Source organism: Cariama cristata, unplaced genomic scaffold, assembly GCF_000690535.1.
Source record: "Cariama cristata isolate BGI_N322 unplaced genomic scaffold, ASM69053v1 scaffold1182, whole genome shotgun sequence".
NCBI lineage: Eukaryota > Metazoa > Chordata > Aves > Cariamiformes > Cariamidae > Cariama > Cariama cristata.
Genome location: NW_009605278.1, coordinates 1 through 21321, shown reverse-complemented (window position 1 = coordinate 21321; position 21321 = coordinate 1). Strand labels below are relative to the sequence as shown.

General features: G+C 36.1%; 1 protein-coding gene across 1 annotated transcript in view; it reads right to left on the bottom strand.

Moving 5' to 3' along the window:
• Positions 1 to 18957, bottom strand: part of PRTFDC1 (phosphoribosyl transferase domain containing 1) — a gene marked incomplete at its 5' end in the record, with an annotated part of 40429 nt that extends 21472 nt beyond the window's left edge. The window contains one exon of the mRNA XM_009695868.1: positions 18774 to 18957. Coding sequence (XP_009694170.1) covers positions 18774 to 18957 — 184 coding nt within the window. The remainder of the gene's footprint in view (positions 1 to 18773) is intronic.
• Between the last annotated feature and the right edge of the window lie 2364 nt (positions 18958 to 21321).

The window sequence follows — 21321 nt, the reverse complement described above, 5'->3', positions numbered from 1 at the left end:
GTTTTCTAACAGAAGTTTCAACATTTCTCTTATTAAAGAAAAAATGAAAGAAAAAAAAAAAAAAAAACAAAAGCAAGCAACTGATTTCTTCAGAAGATTATTTTAAAACTAAATAGAAAGTAGAGATTGAGAAGATTTTAAGTGCAGGCTTAAAAGCATCAGCCTTTTGTTGTAGAGCAAGACAGGTCACTCTCCAAAAGTCAGGGACATATTCAGGTCAAAACTATTATAAGACTATAAAAAGCAGATAGTTTCTAATATCTACCACGACATGTGTAACCAAGGCACTGACAAAATATTTTTTCATTTCCAAATGAGAAAGTCTGGAATTTCATTAACAACCAACACACAAGAATTACTGAAGAGGCAGTTCACCCTTAGTTGCTAGTTGAAAAAGAGCGGGGGAAAAAAAATAACAGTGAGGTGCAATGATTAATGAATTTATTTATTTTTAACTAAAAAAACCCCTCTTTTAGCAGTCTTCACAGCAGCACTGTTTCCTTTGCATTTGGTATTTCTGGCTCCAGCTGAAAGGAAGATGCTGAAATAGCATCTTCATTGCTGGCAGGCAGTTAAGCAAACACAAAAGCCATTGAGAACCCGGGGATCACAGCATCCCGTCAATCTGCATATTCACACATGAATTCTTGTGACACAACTGCACACGATTATGAAAATCCTCATGTTCTGACTGGAGAACAATTGCTGTCAGAGGACAGCACTGAGTATTCACTGTGCCTAAAAACCATATAGAAAAATGCAGTTCAGAACCTCCCAGCCAAGATGCTTTCAAGAAATTTAAAGAAATTACTTGCATCACACAATAGAGCAATTCTCTTCCAAAAAAATTTTCAGATTATTGATTTTAATGCCGTTTATAACTATGTCTACATTCATCAGTTAACTCATATTGTAAAATACATACCTGCCAAACAGCAAGACTCAATACCACGATGTCACATTACCGTAATCATAATATTCATATAGATAATGTGCACACTATGGTTGCCATAGGAACCTCTCAATGCTTTTTTTCTGAGTTCTCAGTTTATAATCTCAAAATAAAACTGCACTAAATGTTAAATATAAAGTACAATAAATGTCAGGAAAGAAAAAAGTCTGTTTCATTCAGTACTAATTACTGCCCGATCAGAACTGTTTGTTTAATTTTCATAGTCTCAAGTCATTCAGAGCTTCTTTTTTCCTTTGGGAGTTGTTCCATACCTTGACAAAACTGGTATGATTGAGTCTTTAGGACTTCTTATAAATGCAGAGACATGAATTAAAGGTTCACTTTTCATCATCGAAATTTCCTCAGTATTTGTTTCTAACATCCCTAAACCCTATCAACACAATTTTTGCTGTGAAATGCTTGACACTACATATAATGTCCCAGATAGAGCCATACCAAAATCACACTATGTTGTGGCTAATGCAGCACAAAATTTACTGCAGCTGTTTCTAACAAGACATAATGCATTGTGTCATATCCCTACACCTCATCCTAGGCTATATTTAATACTGTATTTCTCATTTTTTCTGTGTTTAATATATCTGTATTTTCCAGGATAAATCTCAATTTCTTTCTTTTTACTTGCTGTGTTGTGCTTTTTCACTTGTTCATCTTTGGTTTATAATTTTATTTCATTCAGACCTTGTCAATATACATCTTCAGAACCTATAAACACTTGATGAATGAAAGCAAGAATGTTGCTATTTCCACCGCCATTTTTCAGAGCATGCAAGATAAAACTTTTACTTTCTATGTTGATTGGAGGTATAGATACTTAAATTCCATCTATACTAAGTCATGTCTTTTAAACTGGGTGGGGCACAGAATTATTACATCTCTTTTACATCTCCTGAGATCAACACTTGGACATAGTTCAAGTTACAAGTGAAATGAGTTGGGTGGTCTCAGGAAAATTTATTATAAACAGCATTGCTCATTTGAAAATTGTACCAAACTGTGAACATCTGTTACTCTTCTAAAGAAACAGAATCTGGAGTACATTAATACTGGGCTCAGTGAAACAAAGATTCTTTAATCATGGCAAAAAGTAGCTCTAACGTAACAGTTTAAACGCACAACTAAATTATGAAATATGGACACCAGGTCATTATCACACATCTAGTTATTATAGTCTGCAGAGTTCATATGGAATTTCTTTGAAAAAATGTGATTACCTTTTTCTCCCAAAATTCATCAGGGAAACTCTTAACAATGAAGGATGTGACCATGAGGCCTGTTCTACTTTGCTTTCTGCCACTTGGGGGATACAGCAGATTGGCCAACCTGAGGATTCCCATGAGGACAGCTCTCTCACTTCACACCATCTTCGCATCTCCTACAAGTGGGTTTTCCAGGAAGGTTTTGACCAAAAAGAAGTGATTGACAGACCATCACTTTCAGTTGTCCCTTGGAACCTCAAGCCATTGAATATAGAGCATCTCTAAGGCCTCCCTTATCCTTCCCTAATGGCTAAGTGAAATGGTTAGGACAGAATTACTGCCTGTAAGGTTTCTGACTTATACCCACAATCGGCAGAGTTTGCCAAGCAAGAGTCATGCACCTCTTCACCAACAGGTTTGGTGCGACATGTCTACTAAAGCAGAGTAGAGTTCAGTCTCCACATTCACTTTGGCCTCATCTTTTTATTTTCCATTAAGACTGTCATTAACTGCACGTGATCTATGCTGCTTCTGTTCTCACAGGGTGACCCATGACCTTGAAATGTCTTCATTAAAGACAGGATTACTCTGTTCTAATTCAGGTATCTGAAATTTAAGACATCTAAATCTATGCATCCTGGGCTCCCTTCATAATCAATGGAGAAAACAAGATAGACCATGCAAATCATCTATTTCACCATATGGGAAATCTACAGCAAATAGCTTACACCTAGACATCTAACTGTGAGAAATCTGAAGTTAAGTGAGATGGATTCCAACTTAAGAGATGAGATCAATATTTTCTTCCTAAAAAACCTAAAAAAACCTTCCTAAAAAACTGAGCACTCAGAAAGAAATGATTTTCAATTGCATTTACCACAGGCACAAAAGAAGCAACAATTTTGACTATTTTCCACTAGTAACATCCTAAACTATCCACTCAGGATCTGTCTCACACAAACGTGTAACACAATTCTCCTGGGTACCATTCCAGGATAATTTGCTTGCATGTTTATTGAAAGGTTTCATTTTAACGTAGGTGAAATACATTTGAGGAAAGATTTCAAAAGACAACAACCAATCTAATATTTCTTCCAACTTATGTTGCAAAAAAAATGTTAGCAACCAGTCTTTGCAGATTTTTACAAAAAAACATTACACTGGATGATCAATAGGGCTTTACACTCTAAACCTGCAGGTGTACCTACTGAATAATGACAACAATTGGATTTCATGTGTGTGGGGTTCATGATCATCAAGAATGGAGTCTCAACAAACCTCAATAAAATCATAACTTGCATTTGATACTGGAGGAAGGACAGCAACTGGGTAGGCTACACAAACAGTAACTTTGAAGGTGATCTAAACAGCTACATTTTGAGTGGCACCGAGGGAACAAGGTGGATGGCACTAAAGCCAAGGGGGAGAAGACATTTACAAAGTTAATGAATGGTGAGGATTTGAACAAAATTCTTGGTAGTTCATAGAGTAAAGCTGAGACTTAGAAATATCGCAGGGACACAACTGACTTATGAAATGGATATATGTTTGCAGAGACATGCCTACAATACACTGCTGCAACAGAAATTAAAAATTACAGAAAACCCAAGCAGAACTCTATACTCTGACATACAAATTAACACATATTACAGATATATTTTTCAGTTACGAAAAAACAATGCTCAGATGAAAACAGAGCAGATATGACTTTCCAGTTAGTATCTTTCAAAAATGAAACCACAGAAGCAATGTCTCTCACAGACCTCTGAAACAGAAAATTATTACTTCTATGTGACGTAGCTGCAGCAAACTGATTCATAATATAACCAAGTTTTCTGCACTTAAAAACCAGAATTGCAGAAATTAACTGCAGGTGTTGGCAGAGTTTAGATAGATATATCTGCAATTATGAAGACTTCTGCTGTGAAATTATGTAACGTTCAATAATTATGATACCTTTTGCTACATGACCATGCTGTACCATCTCAGTCATGAACATAATAATTAAAATGAAAATTTTGATGTTCCAGTTTGGATGCTGACACCCTAGTATGAAACTTAATTGCTTTGTAGCCTGCCTCCTGAGAAGTACTTCAATATATGAATATGTTGGTCAGGGAAGTGTCAGTATGGCATCTATATCATCTGTTAAGCTATTTTGACTACTAGACAAAGTCAAACTGATATATAAAGTATAGGCTACAAAATTATCTTCTGTGTATCAGCAGAAGTAAGAAGAACATCAGTGAAGTGGTCATATATAAGATGCTGTACTTACAAGCAACATACACTTGAACTGATACCATTTTGGGTTTCTTCTCCACAGCTAAGAGCAACAGCTAAGAACAAAGGACCTCAAGATCATAGGTCAGGACATGGACTTTCATGGTTTTCATGACAGGCAACTAGAATGACTGTCTGGACTATCCAGGCTTAAGTAGCAACATTCAGAGGACAACTAGTAAGTACTGTAAAGCTGGATACTTGTGCAAATGAGCATTAATGATACGTATCGCTTCCCAGTAAAGACTAAAGCACGCCTTCCCTTCCCCAGAATCAAATGTATACCAAAGCGCAGACTGCAACCTCCGGGGCACACCCACATAATTAAGTGCCAGGCCACTGATGTATTTGTCAGAGGTGCTTTGAATACCTTGCAAACAAGCCAACAATGCTGAACCAACTGGAAATCAAATACAGTAAACTGGCATACACTCCCTGTCAGAACATCACCTACCCCGCAGGGACAGTAAAGGTACATTTGCACTAAAGCTCTGACGGTTTATTGTATCTCTGTTAGCTTTAAAGCTGCCTTCCTGAGCTGCTTGGAGACCACACCACTGACTATGCTGCACTGAGCTCTGCCTTATTGCTATTGCCTGCGATAGTAAATTTTAAACTGGTGTAGGTATATCTCTCAGAGCTCTAGTTACTACAGTGTAAGACTTACTTTACTTCTCTATGGTTAGATATACAATATACATAATTTGAAGATTTCATTTATTTTTTTATTCTTTTTCTTCCTTCTTGTTATTCCTTAACTAAAAGCTCCATCACACAGGTTTGGAAGTGCTTCAAATCCAGGCTAGTCTATCCAGTTCCAGAAGGCCAGAGTTCTGCAATGAGGAAGTTGGCTTTGGACAGAGAAAGACAAACAATGAACTTACTGACAGCAAGGTACTCCTTATCAGTTGACCTGTGGTAACACATGTGTAAGTTTCTTCCCTGCTGTAAAAGCAAGGCAGATCATTCAGCTTGAACAACTCTCAGGGCAACAGTAAGTTATTAAACGTAATAAATTGGATTGTTTACAATCATATGTTCACATATTCAGTAATTTCTTGTGTAACAGGACTCCTGCATGCCTTCTCTGTATTTAATCCAAAGAAAGTAAGGTATCTTGAAAGAGATACTAGAAAATTCATACCGTACAGGAGGTGCTTCCATGGAGATTCTCTGGTATCCAATGAAGCATAAACTGCCATTGAAGCTTTCCCCTTTCCAATCAAGGCATTTGGAATTGATCTCTCTTGTGTGTACTCTCAGACATCAACAAAGGTGAACTCATATGCAATGTTAATGCTGTTAACACAGGTTAATACAGATTATACCTGCACAAACATATTTGCCAGGGGCAACTATTAAAAGCTGTAAATTCTTTACACTCTTTTATTTTGCTGAAAGCATGTGCTCAACACTACATTTTCACCTATTAATAAGTTCTGTAAATATACAGAATAAAGATATTTCAAGTATTTTCAAATAAAGAAAATTTTCTAAAAACATGACTGCATACATTATCTACCCCTGTAGTTTTATTGCGGGTAAAACTTTCCTTACAATCTCTAAACAGAGATATGACTTCAGTTGTATTGGCATAAACATGAAGTAACTCTACAGGACAAGGGCCAAACTGTTGTAAATTGCAGCAGAATTTAGACCAGTTAACTTGGCTAATAAGGATTACAGATGATAAATAATGTCATGTTTTCCTTTCCGGTTGAGCAATTAAGTTTTATACATTTGCTTGGTATTGGTTCAATGGGTTATTTTGTTTAAGAATAAAGCAGTAAGATTGCAGCACCACATATAACCATATGGTACAAACAGCACCTGTACACTTAAAAAGATCAGCAAGAACTGAAATCAAGAATATGTGATACCAAATGTTTTAAATCGTATATAAATCAGAAACACAATATATCTTCAAAACTCAGCTTAGTTTCCACGGAGTGTAGTCTGAGGTTTCCTTGTACTATAATTCCTTTTTATTCTGTAAAATAATAATTAAAACATAGAAATAAAATCTGCATATGTTCCAGTATGACAAAAGGTATTAACAATCTCACTGGGCAGTTCAGTCATGTGAGGTGAGGTTCAGGCCACATACTTCATCTCCAGATTAAAACTTACAGGCAAAAGAACAATTTAGGAAGCATAATCTCCAGAACTGCCATAATCCTACTTAGGAACTCATTTTGGACTGCCAGGAGGCATTACTGAGGGTGTCCACCTTTTGTGATAATAATGTAATACAAGCCCATGCTCTTTGAATAGGAGACTTGGGCTTCTTTTCATCCTCAGCTTTCAGAAGACCACCATAAGCTAAAGAGTGTAGGGTAAATCTTCCTCCTGTTACTATGCTATGTTAATGCAAAAATCATAAAGGACATCAAGCATGCTATGACCAACTATACAGGACTCAGCTAGGAAAAGGTCAGTTTGGGTTCAGGTCCATGTTAACTAGAGTATCTGTCTTTTACCCAATTATTGTTTATCATTAAATGTATGAACATTACAGCAGCAGAACTAGAAGTAATGTTTCCCAGCATCACCAGAGGGTCTCAGCATGCCAGCTGAGACACTACTAGATCCAGATGTACCCCATTTTTTAAATTGTGTTGTAAAGTAATGAACAAAAGTAAATGAACATTGTGAAAAATTGTATAGTGAATTTGTAGCTCCATACTAAAATGCCCGTCCCTTGGGGGGTTTGCAAGCACAACAGAAAACAGCTTTCTCTAGACTAAGCACAAAGTACTAACCTTCTGACCCTGACTATCAGCAGTTCCTAGGATTTGGTGATAAAAGGAAGGTAGGAGAAGAATCTTCAAATTTGTCAAATAGCCACAGGCTCAGAAAACAGATAGACAGGTGTAAGCAAATTCACAAAAGATGAGATTGATAAAAACCTCAGATGCTTAGTCCCTTTCAGCAATCTGGAGTTTAGTGTATCATTGACTCTCACAAGGCAATAGCGCACTCTTTCATACCACTATGTTTAGTCCCTTGGCTAGTGACAACTTGGAAACTTTTGACAACACACATATACTTTGGGAGTTTTATTGCAAGGTTATTTTACAGTATCTCTTCTCTATTTAACTATTCTAACTTCTGGCTATCAAATGACAAGGGAAAAGAATTTTGTATTTGTCATACAGATAAGCACTGCTATAATACAGTACCTCTTCTTGTTGCTATATTCCTTTAAAGTAACCTTTTTGCTTTATGCCTTACAGAATCCCTGGGGTGTGGCACTGCATGAACATAGCACATGCTATTATCTGTTTTAAGAAACAGCATTTAAGAGATGCCAGTAAAAGAGAGTCATAGAATTCCCTGGGAAAATTAGAACCCTCTGGCTTCTTTTAATTAATTTTACCTCATTTCAGATCTTAATATAAAAAAACCACATACTAAATGGTATTATTAACATCCAAATAAGTAATCAAGGTGATGTTTTCCCAATGTGTAAGCATGTCACAGTACTTTCAAACTCATCAGATCTTATTTGTACAACAGGATTAGCAATCATTATGTTCTGGACCATTCTTATATGTACGCTTCTATCTCCCTGTCACTGTAAAAATCTGTGAAGCAGACTGAAAATACAGACTATAGTCTCTCCTAATGATGACATATAGTATTGCTGCAAATGTCTTAATTTAGTAGTAGCTTTCTGTATTTTTGGCAGAATATGAAATAAAACATTTTACTAATACAAAACTTCAATTTTTTAGGCTTTGTAACAAACCACTGATTTACAACAAATATTGTATCCACGGGAACTTTAGAATCTAATTCTTTGAAATGATAACCTCTTGAATGCTTTTAATGAAATCCCTTGATGTTTTGAATCTGTGCTAAAACTGACCAATTTAAAAAACATTCACCATCTCAAATGTTAAGATGTTCCAGAAACCTGGATTGCTGGATAATACCTGGATGGTATTTTTAACCAGAGATTTAAGCTCACAAAAAAAAATATGAAAAATACGAAAAAAGAAAAATGAACTTCAGATCTAAAACTGCATTTTTACATAGTAGCTGTACCCTCTGTAACATACTGTAATCTAAAACATTTACTTCAAATTGGAAAACATTTTTCAAAAGAAAACATTACAGCTGGTTAGAAAAATGTGACCCTTGGGGAGACAAATGTCTCCAGAAAGATTAGAAAATACCTCTTGTGGAGTTTGCATTAGATCTGAAGCCCAGAACAGAGTACCAACCCACAGTACAGAAAAACTTTAAATTTTTTTCAGTTAGAAAAAAAGAATTCCACAGCTAAAAATCACAAATTAGTATAAAGGAAGGTAATATCTAAGTAGGGAACAATAGATAAAAATGAAAAGTATCTTGACAAGGCAAGTAATTACTTGCTTTAATATGCCCCATAAATGCCTTAAAACAATATTTTGATATTGCTGGAGAGCCATAGCGCAGCTCAGTACCACTCTGCCTTCACTGCCACATCTGTTCTCGTTCTGTCCCCATGGCAATCAGGCCGCTTCCTACTCAGTTCTCCCCCGGCTGAGCTGTTTAGTTCCCCCAAATCTTTTATATGTGAGTCACTGAAACACTTATTCATACTTAAAAAAATCACTAAGAATTCAGATGGTGCTAACATATTTAAGTGGTGTGTAGGTGTGTTATCTGATGCATACAGTTACAGAGATCATCCCTCTATGAGTAAGTTTTACATTACAGATAAACTTGATAAACTGACTGTATGATAGGTTTATTATGACCTCTCCTGAACTATGCCCACAAATTAACGCCTACTTATATTATTAGTAACACTCCAAGCCCCTAACCGGTGTCCAACAGGAAAATACTGTATGCTTTAATTAAAATAACTTACATCAGAAACACTTTCTTCCTCCTTACACTCCAGACAGTCTTGAGCGAGTGACAAATTTAAGCACTCTGCCATCACGTTAAATGGAAGCTGTAGATGCCTAGAAAGGAGAGCATCTGCCTCCAAACCTGAGAAGTTTCACGACACTGAATTTTAAGGTCACATTTTATCACATATAGTACAGCCTCCTTCAGTTTGCCTTAGAACACTATGAAAAGTAGGTTGGTTCACAAAAATAATTAGGGTTGAAATATCCATGCTCCAATACCTCTGAGGAGCACCTCTCAGATAAAGCGGAGAGTCTGAGGCTTGCACACTTAGTAACGAGGATCCTTTGACTATGGGCAGAATTCTTTTTCCAGCAAGAGCCGTGCTGACTAAAGAAGTCACTGCCCAAAAGCTGTCCCCAGCTGCTTGTAACTCTCCCTCTGGCAGGGCCTACCAGCAGGCTGAGATCTATGTGTGCATCTGTGTCAGTAAAAATGAATCCAGCAAGCTGAAGTAGTTTAAATAGAAAGTCTCTTGTAACTGGTCTCATCTGGGCTGAGATGGGTTAGGAGGTGCTCAGAAGCAGCCGAGCTGACAAGTGTGACTGGCAGGAGGGCACTGCAGTCGGTGAGGAATGAACTGGAGACTGGCCTTGTTCCAGCCAGTGTTTCGGAAGAGACCCATTTCCAGTGTCTTAGTTTTCACACCAAACCACTAACCTGATGTACACTGTGTACATGACCACACTAACTGTACCTGATGTGCAGATGAATCTGGCAGAAGAGTTTATTCTCAAAGTTGCCTGTTACTCTAATAACACCAGCCACAATTTAACCAATGAGACTGCTGTTTTTCTCATTACATTTTTGTAAATTTCTTTAAGAAATCATCAGCTAGTGGCAAGAATAAGTTTTTGGGACAACTTCCGCTACTAACACATTTTCAGCTATTTCTCTGTGTCTCTGAGGATGATATTTTGCAGTAAGACTCCACTGAATGTAGAAGTGGTTTTTGTTTCTTCTATGAAAAATATTCTATTTTTAAACAAGTCTTAACACTTGGAAAATGAACATTTGGACACATTTAGGAGGACTGTGAATTGTGGCATCTCCAAACATTCTATCCACACAAAATACGATCTGTTTCCACTGTTCCTCACCCTCTTAAGCATCTCAGGTCTTACTAAGTTTCAGGAAGTACCTGAAGCATCAGAGATAAAAACATAGCATCAGTGCCTGCTTAAGACTCAGGAGTATCTTTGGCTTGGAACTGTAAATGACCTTTTACTCAATCGTTCTAGCAGGTTTGAGCATTTCACAGAGCTTTCACTCAAAAAGATACTACTACTTTAAGATGCAAGTGCCATTTTATCCATTCATAGACATGGAAAAGTACAAAGAGATAAAATCCCTTTGGCAATCCTAGGAGTAGATTTCTAGTCCCAAATCTCTCATCTTTAGCTTGCCCATAAGATATTAATTTGGCAGCACCGTCTACAATCTCTAGAACACATTTCTCAGAACAGCAGCAACTTTAAGGTCTATAGCCTTGACACTGGTAGCTTCTGTGGACTAAATTAATGTCATATTTTTGTTGCCCATTAGCTTCTAAAAGTACATCACGCCGCAAAATTCTCTGCACAAGTGTTCACTGTCTACAGTGCTGACTGCAAGCCATGCATCTGAAAAAGGTTAAAAGAGTATATTTTAGTTTTTGAATGTCTATACATGCATAATCTCTAAATTAAATAAATAAACTACATTTTGCCTACACTGAAGATGTTTATTTGCATGTCAAATTGATAATTCACAGATGATTTGGAGTTCAATCTTGTGAAATTATTGCAGAATTTGGCCTTAAAGTTGATAGGAATTAACTTTACCAGGTAGGCTCCAATTTGAATTCTTCCATGGCTACTCAGCATCAAGAAGATGACATGGTCATCAGCTAAACTGTGTGCATGAAGCAAAATAAAGGAAACTCACAACCTGCTCAAGACAAAATCTGTAAGTACAAAAGCTAACGCGGATTCCCTTTCATCTCAGGATGCTCATTTTTCTCGGGAGATCATAAGCTATGTTTTCATGACACAAAGGGATGGAGATAAACAATCACTGGTGTAGAGTCTGAGTATAAATACAAATCATTAAATGCAAGCAATACACTTAGTTGCTTCTTTTGTGTTGTTAAATGAAAAAAAAAGCATTTTGAAGTCACTTGCTTTTTAAGATCAACATTACAACATATTGTTTTCAGATGTAAAGTTCATACTGATCTTAAAAAAAAAGTTCCATACAGTAAAATTACACTGAATAAAAATATGTTATTATGCAAAGCAGGAACGTACATTTTACACCATTCTCTACTCTGGCTATAGTCAGATGCCTCGTGCTGTTGTGTTCTTTAAAATGTAAGTATCTAGTAATGGTGTATGAGAAGTAAAGCTACACGGCAGAAAAATAAATTATTTTACTAATTACCAACTGGCTTTCAATTTACTAATTATAAAATCCCTCTGTTTCCTTACTCCTACAGTAGAGAGATTTAGCAAAACTATTTACTGAGATGGCTTCATATAGCAAAACCATTCAGATCTCTACTAAACAATGCTTGTTTTGTTGCTTGTTTTCAGAATTTTGCAGCACTAACAGTCCTGTTTATGCCAAGATTAATAACCAAAAGTTGTAAATATGTTTCAAACAGCTGGAGGCTGAAGAGGAAACAGATCATAGCAATGGATTTGTTGGTGAACAGACTTCAATGCAACCATTGTGCATGGATTACAATTCAGAGGGTACTTTTTAAATTAGTTATGTTCTGGAAACCATAAATAATGTATTCATTTTAAATAATTACATGAATTGACCAAATCCACATAGTCCTCTAGAAGTTTCCTCCAAGTGACTAGCAAGCAACATTCCTTTGAAGTTCATTCATATTTTTCAGGATGATTTTCAAAAATATCTTCTTGACATCAGAAGATGAAAAATGCACTTCTAGAATCCGCAATTCAGATATATGGAAAACACATCAATATTCTGTAATAATCTGTGCTCAAAATGGAATTAACAACTATGATGTATAAACTGATTATCAACAATTCATCTATTATCCTCTTTCAGAAGTGCATTGCACAATTTCATAGAATTACAGAATCATAGAACGCTTTGGGTTAGAAGAAACTTTTAAAGGTCACCTAGTCCAACCCCCCTGCAATGAGCAGGGACATCTTCAACTTGATCAGGTTGCTCAGAGCCCCATCCAACCTGGCCTTGAACATTTCCAGAGATGGGGCATCTACCACCTCTCTGGGCAACCTGTTCCAGTGTTTCACCACCCTCGTCATAAAAAATTTCTTCCTTGTATCTAGTCTGAATCTACAGTTTAAAACCATTACACCTTGTCCTATCTCAACAGGCCCTATTAAAAAGTCTGTCCCCATCTTTCTTATCAGCCTCCTTGAAGTACTGAAAGGCTGCAATAAGGTGTCCCCAGAGCCTTCTCTTCTCCAGACTGAACAACCCCAACTCTCTCAGCCTTTCCTCATAGGAGAGGTGCTCCAGCCCTCTGATCATCTTTGTAGCCCTCCTCTGGACCCACTCCAACAGGTCCATGTCTTTCCTGTACTGAGGACTCCAGAGCTGGATGCAATACTCCAGGTAGGGTCTCAAAGTTATTCAAAATAACAGAGTATATTATAACAGTCTTATTTGAAAAAAACAGAGATGGCTGGTCTTCTGTCACTTTAGTCCACATCAGAATAACCAAAGAAATCACAAAAGTCTTAAGGAAAAATATCAGTCTCACTCCCAGTTTAGCTCTCCATGGTTTTCAGTGAAAAAAAACCTATGCCGCTGAGATTCACTTGCCCTTGCCCAAAATACGAGGTTTACTATCATACTTAATTTGTAAAATATAGTAATTAAGAGAATTAAATAGACCTGTATGGATAACAATATGGGGATACTAAATGTTTCACAAGAACAGGCAGCAATGCATGTAGAAGGCATGCTGGTCTGCCTAATAAAAGTATGTGGTGTTTTTCCTGTCTTCCACCAGCCCCCATCACCAGTTTTGACAATGACTCGAAGCATGATTCTTTCAATTTTTAGCTTCCATCATCTGTCCACTAAAGAAGACTTAATTCACACACATTTACTTTCTCTTCTACTGACAGGTTGCTGAGAACTTCTCAAGAAAGTCCACAGACTCTGCATACTTCCTCTACTTCTTCACCTAATTTTTCCAATCCCATTTCAAAATTGAGCTTTGGTTTAAAGATCATATTTGGCATACCCATGGAACAGCATTAGGTGATACTGTTGCATGTATTAGTAGGGGATTAGACTTGATGAGCCAGAACATCCTCTTCTGGCTCAAGCTCTAAGTCAACCTTTACCTTTATCAGTCTGTCCTAAATTGTCTCTTCCACACTAAACAAAGAGAATCTCTAATTATTGTTTGTGAACACTCTACTCTTCTGCTATGGTTCTCATGCTATGGTTTTTTACTAAAACATATCCCATTCAGCCCTTCTCTTCATAACATCCATGTCCTTTTATTCCTTTGTTCACTCTCTCTTTTGGTTCATCTTCATTCTTTCTTGTCTAGTCCTATCCATTAATTTGTAAACACCCTAGTAAAACACCTTCCTGCTTCCTCTGTTGTACTTCCCTCTAGATTCTTCCTAATTAGTTCTTTAATCTGCTAAAGTTATCAATATCACAAACATACTAAAGAATTTCTGGATTCATGTTTCTTACCTCTCTTGCTGGTGTCATACATGAAACAAGGACAAGATATATCCTCTTGATAGGACAAGAGGAAATGGTTTCAAGTTGTGCCAGGGGAGGTTCAGGTTGGATATTAGGATGAACTTCTTCACTGTAAGAGTTGTTAGGCATTGGAATGGGCTCCCCAGGGAGGTGGTGGACTCACCATCCCTGGAGGTGTTCAAAAAACGTTTAGATGTGGTGTTTAGACGTGGCGCTTCAAGACATGGTTTAGTGGGTTTAGCGGGCATTGTGGCATTGGGTATATGGTTGGACTTAATGATCTTTAAGGTCTCTTCCAACCATAATGATTCTACAATTCTATGACTCTATATTCTCCGTAGGTGACATTCCCAAGCCCAACTTCTTCGTCCATTACTTTTCATCCTTGACTTCAACCTACCATGTTTCTGAAAATAATTTTGAATTCTTCTATCAATCTGAAACTCTCACCTCTTTTCAACTTCAGAGCTCCGATTCACTGTGGAGGAGCAATCACTCAGGAAAAATTCAGTATGGTGAAAATTGAATATATTAAATTTTATTCATCCAGTTTTAAACTCAAAAATCTCTGCAGTCAATTCCACTGTTCCTAACTTATGTTATATTAAAATCCAATGTCTCAGAACTTAATATCTAAGCAGCTGCCAAATTCTATCACTTCTTACATCAGTGTTTCTAGAATAAATTGTTTTCCCCTAAAACTTGGCATGCAGCTTTCCATATCTACCTCATATTTCATATGAGGTATTCTAGCACTTCCTTGTCTACCCACTACACTTAATGCCTTAATACTCTTGAGTTCATTCAAAAAACGTGTATGTTTTCTCTTCTCTGCCTCTTAAAACTCAGAGCCGCTGTTTCTCATTCAAATTTCCATCATTGGATTTTATTTTCATTTCAATCTACTTCCTGACTCTTACCCTTAAGTCTACATGATACTTTCATATCTGTTTATTTCTCAAATCATATTTTCTAACTTTCATCTTGGTGCTTTCTTTTAATTTGCCCACTGTGCTAGAAGCTTGTAAAGTCGCCATACAGCTTCTAATCAAATCCCCACTTAAACAATCTCCTTATTTTCAGCCCATTTAAATACACAAAATTAAATTGAGAACAAGTATGTTGTATCACCGGAAAGTCTACAAGAAACAACATTCTCCAAAAATCGTATTTCTTCGGAGGAAAACTATCCACGTCTCCCAGTCATGATTCTTTTCCATTTCATAATTATTTTTAATATCATTGTTACTGATTAAGAAGCCTTAAAAATCTTAAGTTATAACAATGTTATCAAGTATTTATTAGTAAATTGTATATTGCTCAATTTACCAATATGAACTTTGTTTAAAATTAGGCACACTTAATTTTTTCTTTAGTGATCTACACCTGAGCCTATAAGTTTCTGTCCACATGTGTAAACTCCTTAACTTTCTCTACTGTATCATTTTAGCATTCTAGTGAGAAAAAAACTGAAGAAATGGAAAAATACAGTTTGATTTCTAGAGGAAATAAAAATACGCTTTCAGACAAGGCTGCACTTCCAGTTTCAGTTATTCAGGAATTCTATTAAAGGTCTTGAAACTAATACTGATGTCTGTGGAATATAAAGAGTATAACCACATTATTTTTAGGCTATGGTTTGATTAAGTTGGATTCCACTTTGTTTCCTCTAAAAATAATAATCAAATGGTATTTTCCCACATTACCTGTATATATACTAAATTCAGTAATCTGATCTGCCAATTTGAGATAATGAAACAAGACACCACTTGCAAAACACAGGAATGTTTCTCATAAAAATGTCCAGGCTGAGGCAAATATGTCAATACTTTGTAAACCAGATAAAGCCATCCTGGTTATGGAAGTACAAGCAGCCACTCATCTCATAATATCCAGAGAATCTAAATGCGCGATGCTTTTTCTTTTTAAATCCATTCATTTGCATGAAGAAGTCTAAAAAAGAACTTACATGCCCAACTTTCAGCTACTTAATATGAAAACAGATCTTAACATACTAATTAGGTGTCTAAATTGTGGAATATGATGACAGCTTTGAAAAACAAAGGGCCGTGTAAAGCTGGTCATATTTGCAATCTCCTCTTCCTGTAATCATGTCCATATGCCAGACAACAAAGTACATCATTTTCCGTTGGTACTCTGCAGTTAAGATGTACTTTCACTGATGCCAAGATCTGACTTTGGGTCACGATTACAGCTCACTTTTGCTACACAATTAAACCAAGAAATCCCACTTTAAATTACAACCTCTAAAAATCAACTAACCTTTCGGTATTGAAGTTGGAATAAGACAATTCAAAAATCCCATGAGTTTGAGCTGAAATTAGTTGTTGGATTTAAACAGCTGGAGGGGGGAAGGGAGACATATCTGAAGGAAGTATATTGAGAGCAGCAGGACTCCCTTTAGGAGAGAAACAGAGAACAGTTAGTAAAAAGAAGTGAGATAAATAATGTGAGGAGAACAGTGTCTATAAAATGAAAAAGGAATAAAAAGAGAGAGCAGTAATAAGTCTTAATATAAAGTAGAACAGAAAAGGCAAAGGGAAGCAAAGGAGTGGAACTGGTGATGCTCCAAGACTTCATGCAGACTCTTACCTCTAAAACTGTAATTATTTGCCTCTGATTAAAGTGTAAAACACTACGAGAGGTATGTTATTACAGAATAAACTGACCTGGGGGATTTGGGAGTTTCATATAAGGCTGGGATCAAGAATCACTCAAACTAGCAATAGCGTGTTCCTCAAGTGTTCTGACTACAGCTGTGTTGACAAGGGGACATTCTCTAAAACCTGCAATTGGACAGGACGTAACAGTAACTCAAAACGCAAAGGACAGCAGGTAGAGGTACTGGTACTTTAGTCAGCATTACATCTATGCATATCTCATGGAATGAATCTACCAATATTAATGTCATTTCAAATTTATACTGCAGTGTCATTCAGCTTCTCAAGACCAGGCAGATGTCAAGCACTGTTCCAAGCACTAAATCAAGCACAGCTTCAGGCTCTAAATAGATGACATCTGTTTGGAAGCACTTATAACTAAAAAAATTCTAAATTCTAAAAACTAGATGCAAGCACTAGTTCCAGGGAAGGTGCTACCTTCCTGATAAAGCATGCGGCTAAGATCCAAAATATGCACAGCCACTAAATGCTAGAATCATCTAAGACTTAGTCTTGATAACTGCATCCCTGCATAACAAAATTTGTATTGCAGTTTCAGCTTGATATAACATGCTTTTATTTTATTTCCTAAGCAATGATGTGAAGATTTCCACACTTTTGCGCTATATGTCTCCTGCCACTCATTGATTATGGGTTAGTGTGGCTAATAAGAGTTGACTTGTCACCAAAGGAAGAAATTTTAGAAGTAGAGTATCTTTATACTAGATAAGAGATAACCTAATAGAAAAAGGATGTGCATTACCTATATGCCAGCTGCAAAATAAAAACCAGTGTTAAGTAATGCCACTATTCACCAAGCAGTATTATTGAAGTGCTATCATTACTACACCGAAAATAATTAAGTATAATTTCCATGTGCCTTTATGTGAGACAAACATTATGTTTTTCTTTATTAATTAGTTCTGTAAAACTGGTAAATAGCTAGAAATTGTATATTAGTGTTGCACATGTGATTCATGTCCCGACTAATTCTTGAAAGAGAAGTCCCAGGACCAAATCCTAATCAAATGACTACAAAAGGCTCTCATCCACTTCTCTTCCACAATGGAAAAAATTCAGACTGGATTTGTGAAAGTTAGGAAAAGTTTTTGGTCACTTGTGCCAGCACAAAACACTAACCAACCAACCTCTGTCTGTAGAAAGGACGTAGAGTTATTGTGGGAACTATCGGACTCAACAAGTTGCATTTGTGCTCAGAGAGAAACTGTATTATCACTCCATTTATTTAGTGTACTTCCTCAGACATTTCTAGGACAACTTGCTTCTAGAAATGCTCCCTCACTGTGAAGAGTACACTACAAGGTGAAATATAAATGTATAGCTTATGGAAACAGAAATTGTAATCACGCATTCTAAACAAAGGCCCGTCATCTCACTATTATTGCCTCACTGAAACAAATTATCATTATTGCATAATTTCATCTGAATATAACAGGAAGTCTTGATCCTTACTTCAACACTGGATTTGGTTCAACGGCTTATTTAATTTTCTTATAAAACACTATCATCATCCGGTGGTATACTTTGCTACTATGTAAACTGCATGTTATGAAGATGAAAGCATTTCATTTACTTAGCATTAAACATTTAGAATAAGACATAGATTTATCATCTTACAGTTCTGCCAAACTATGTGGGGTTGGGGGTGGAAAGTGAAGTAACATGAAATAAATTTGACTGAACTGTTGAGGATTTTGAGAACAAACAACATGCCGACATTTTACATGATGGAAATTTGAATAATTTTCTGTTCAAAAGTGAAGACAGACTAAATAAAAAAATACAGCTTGAGGATGCTTCATATCCTCATTCGTACTATCCATAAAGGGTCATGAGCAAATATTTTGAAAGAAAACCTCACAGGTTTTTCAACAAAAATATTTTTCCCACTGTTTTCCTTATAATTTGGGGGAAAAAAAAATTTCCCATTTACAAAAGTCCACTATTTATTATGAACATACAACTAGAATCTACATAAATAAGTTGTTGACTTACGTGGTAACTTTTCAGTCTAACAAAATCGACTTTCATAGAGATGAACCTTTCTGAATTTCTGCTGAGATTTTTAATGTGCTCCACAAGGTCAGCACAGAACTTGTAGCCACCTTTGAGGACACAGAGAACCACAATATCATTGTCTCCAATGTCTTGCATAATATCTTTGGCCAATCGTTCTGTCCTGGGGCAAAAAAATTAAGGATAAAATAACATTAGATGCAGATTCTCTAAGTTCACGGTATGCTTTCCATTTGGTTACAAAGAAACACTATGGTGAGTATACAGCTTGTCTGACAGTCTTGTTTAAGTGTCTTGACCTGACTTGACTGGGTTTGGATCAAGTTCATGGTAGGCAGATACAGAGTGATGGATGCAAAATGCAAAGCATGTGAATCAAACTGGTTAACCTTAAATGCATAAATTCCCCAGTTATAGAAAAGGAATTAACACATCTCAGTATATGTTGAATTCATAAGTATTTCAGAGACTTTGGAGTAAAGAATGCAACTTAGCCTTTCATTTTACCTCACAGGGAACATCAATATAAAATATTCCTGTATGATCCCCTAACCTGTTGTGTTAGCTACTACGCAAGAAAAACAAATTAACTGAAAGACAAGGAAGAAAATTATCAGAAATATTTCACACTGATAGGCTTTGGAAGATGCTACCCCTACAATTTTAATAAAAACATATACAAATACTATAAAAAAATCTAGCATCAATCAAAATTTTATAAAGAGTACATTATCACTATTTCATACAGCAAAAAAGAAGAGTGCAAAGAGCTTAAGTGACTTGTTCGAGGTCACACACATGAGAATAATCAAGGTTATGTGCCAATGAGTCCAGAATTGCAGGGTTCCCATATCTGTCTTCTCTTCAACAATTCTGCACTGCAAACACAATGTGGCAGATGATTGAAATGAAAAGCTACACATTTCTGCCATACAATAGTACATAAATTTTCAAGATAAAAATAATAAACATGAATGCTTATCTTACATAGCTTTGCTTTCTAAAGAACAAGGTAGATGGCATTTCTAGATGTAAAGCAGGCAGGAACAGAAAACTGAACAATGTCTTTTGATGTTTTGAGGAAAAAAATCTCAGTGCATTATTTTCTCTAAACACTTTTGCTGGAAAGTTCTTTGACATGTCTTGGAATTAGATTAGTAGTTTCGATGAGGGCGGATTTCTTGACAGGATGCAATTTATTAAATAATCCTGAATTTATGCCACTTCTTTCATGATTACATTTTTTGTTAGGGTTTTTTCCTTTCCTCTACCCATTGTAATATGGGAATCCATTTGCCACTATATAAATACATTGAACTTTAGTGAAATCTACACGTGTACATGTATCAGAGAAGAATAAACTCTAAACTGTAGATAATATACTTGTTATGAGCAAAAGCTGTCACTTCATTGTCACATCTCTGTATTTGTAATGCCCAAGTAAATTCCATATAGCAGTAATTAGTATTTTTTAGATTTGAAAAATAGAAGATATCATCAGATCGTCTTGTTTGACCTCATTCTTTTTACTGATGTAAGAATGAAGATTAGTAAAACACTTCCACTTACTTTACTGAAGATTAGTAAAATAGTCTTTTATCATCTTTTATCAAGTCTCATAATAATGGTGAAAACGTCTCATTAAGAAGAAACATTTCTCTGATGATTTTCTTTTTTTTTATTTTCTTCCTCAGATTGTTTGAGGAGCCTAAACTTCAAAAAATTCCAAAGACAACTTGGTATTTTAAAAGAGTATGAACTCCAGCATAGATGAAAGTGTACTAATTTCAATTTCTAAACAAAAACATACCAGTTTTTAAAGTTATATTTAATTGCTACCAACTGACAAAGAGAATTGTCTCAAATGCTGAGCCTTCTTTCTATATGAAAATTTTGCAGGATCACAATATATTCAGTTGTGTGTCCTTTTCCATTAGAACAGAATCAGTCTTTTCTGCTGGAGTAAATAAAAACAGTGGAGTTCAGTCTGCTGGAGTACAAAAACAACACCGGAGTTCAATGCTTACTTCAAACAAATTTATGTTGAATTCTATGAGAACTGAAGTTGTAATGTATTTATTTTAAAAAAAGGAACTAAAAGTCAGTTGACCCTAACCAAATGACATGAAAAGGTCAACACAATGGTAACTGAAAAGGCAATGAAAGAAAGCTTGTGTTTAAAAACAAATACAGGAGTCATAACTCTTCCTTATGATGGATGTTTACAATCTTCTTTCAAGGAGTTCCAACAATTTCACTACTTGCAACTGTCTGTTTAAATGTGGTAGGTACAAAGCTGCAGGCTGAAAACGTCCCATGAAATTCCATTCAGATATTCCCAATAAATACACTGTTGAAAATTACCATTTCCATTTTGTAACTTTTTCGTAAGATTTTTAACAGCATGCCAAAATAGTAACTGAGCATGACTACTGAGCTGGACTACCACAAATACCAAAGTACTATCCAATGCCTACAATGAGTAGGCCCTGTCTCTCCGACACTGTCTCCCATAGCATTCTCCTGG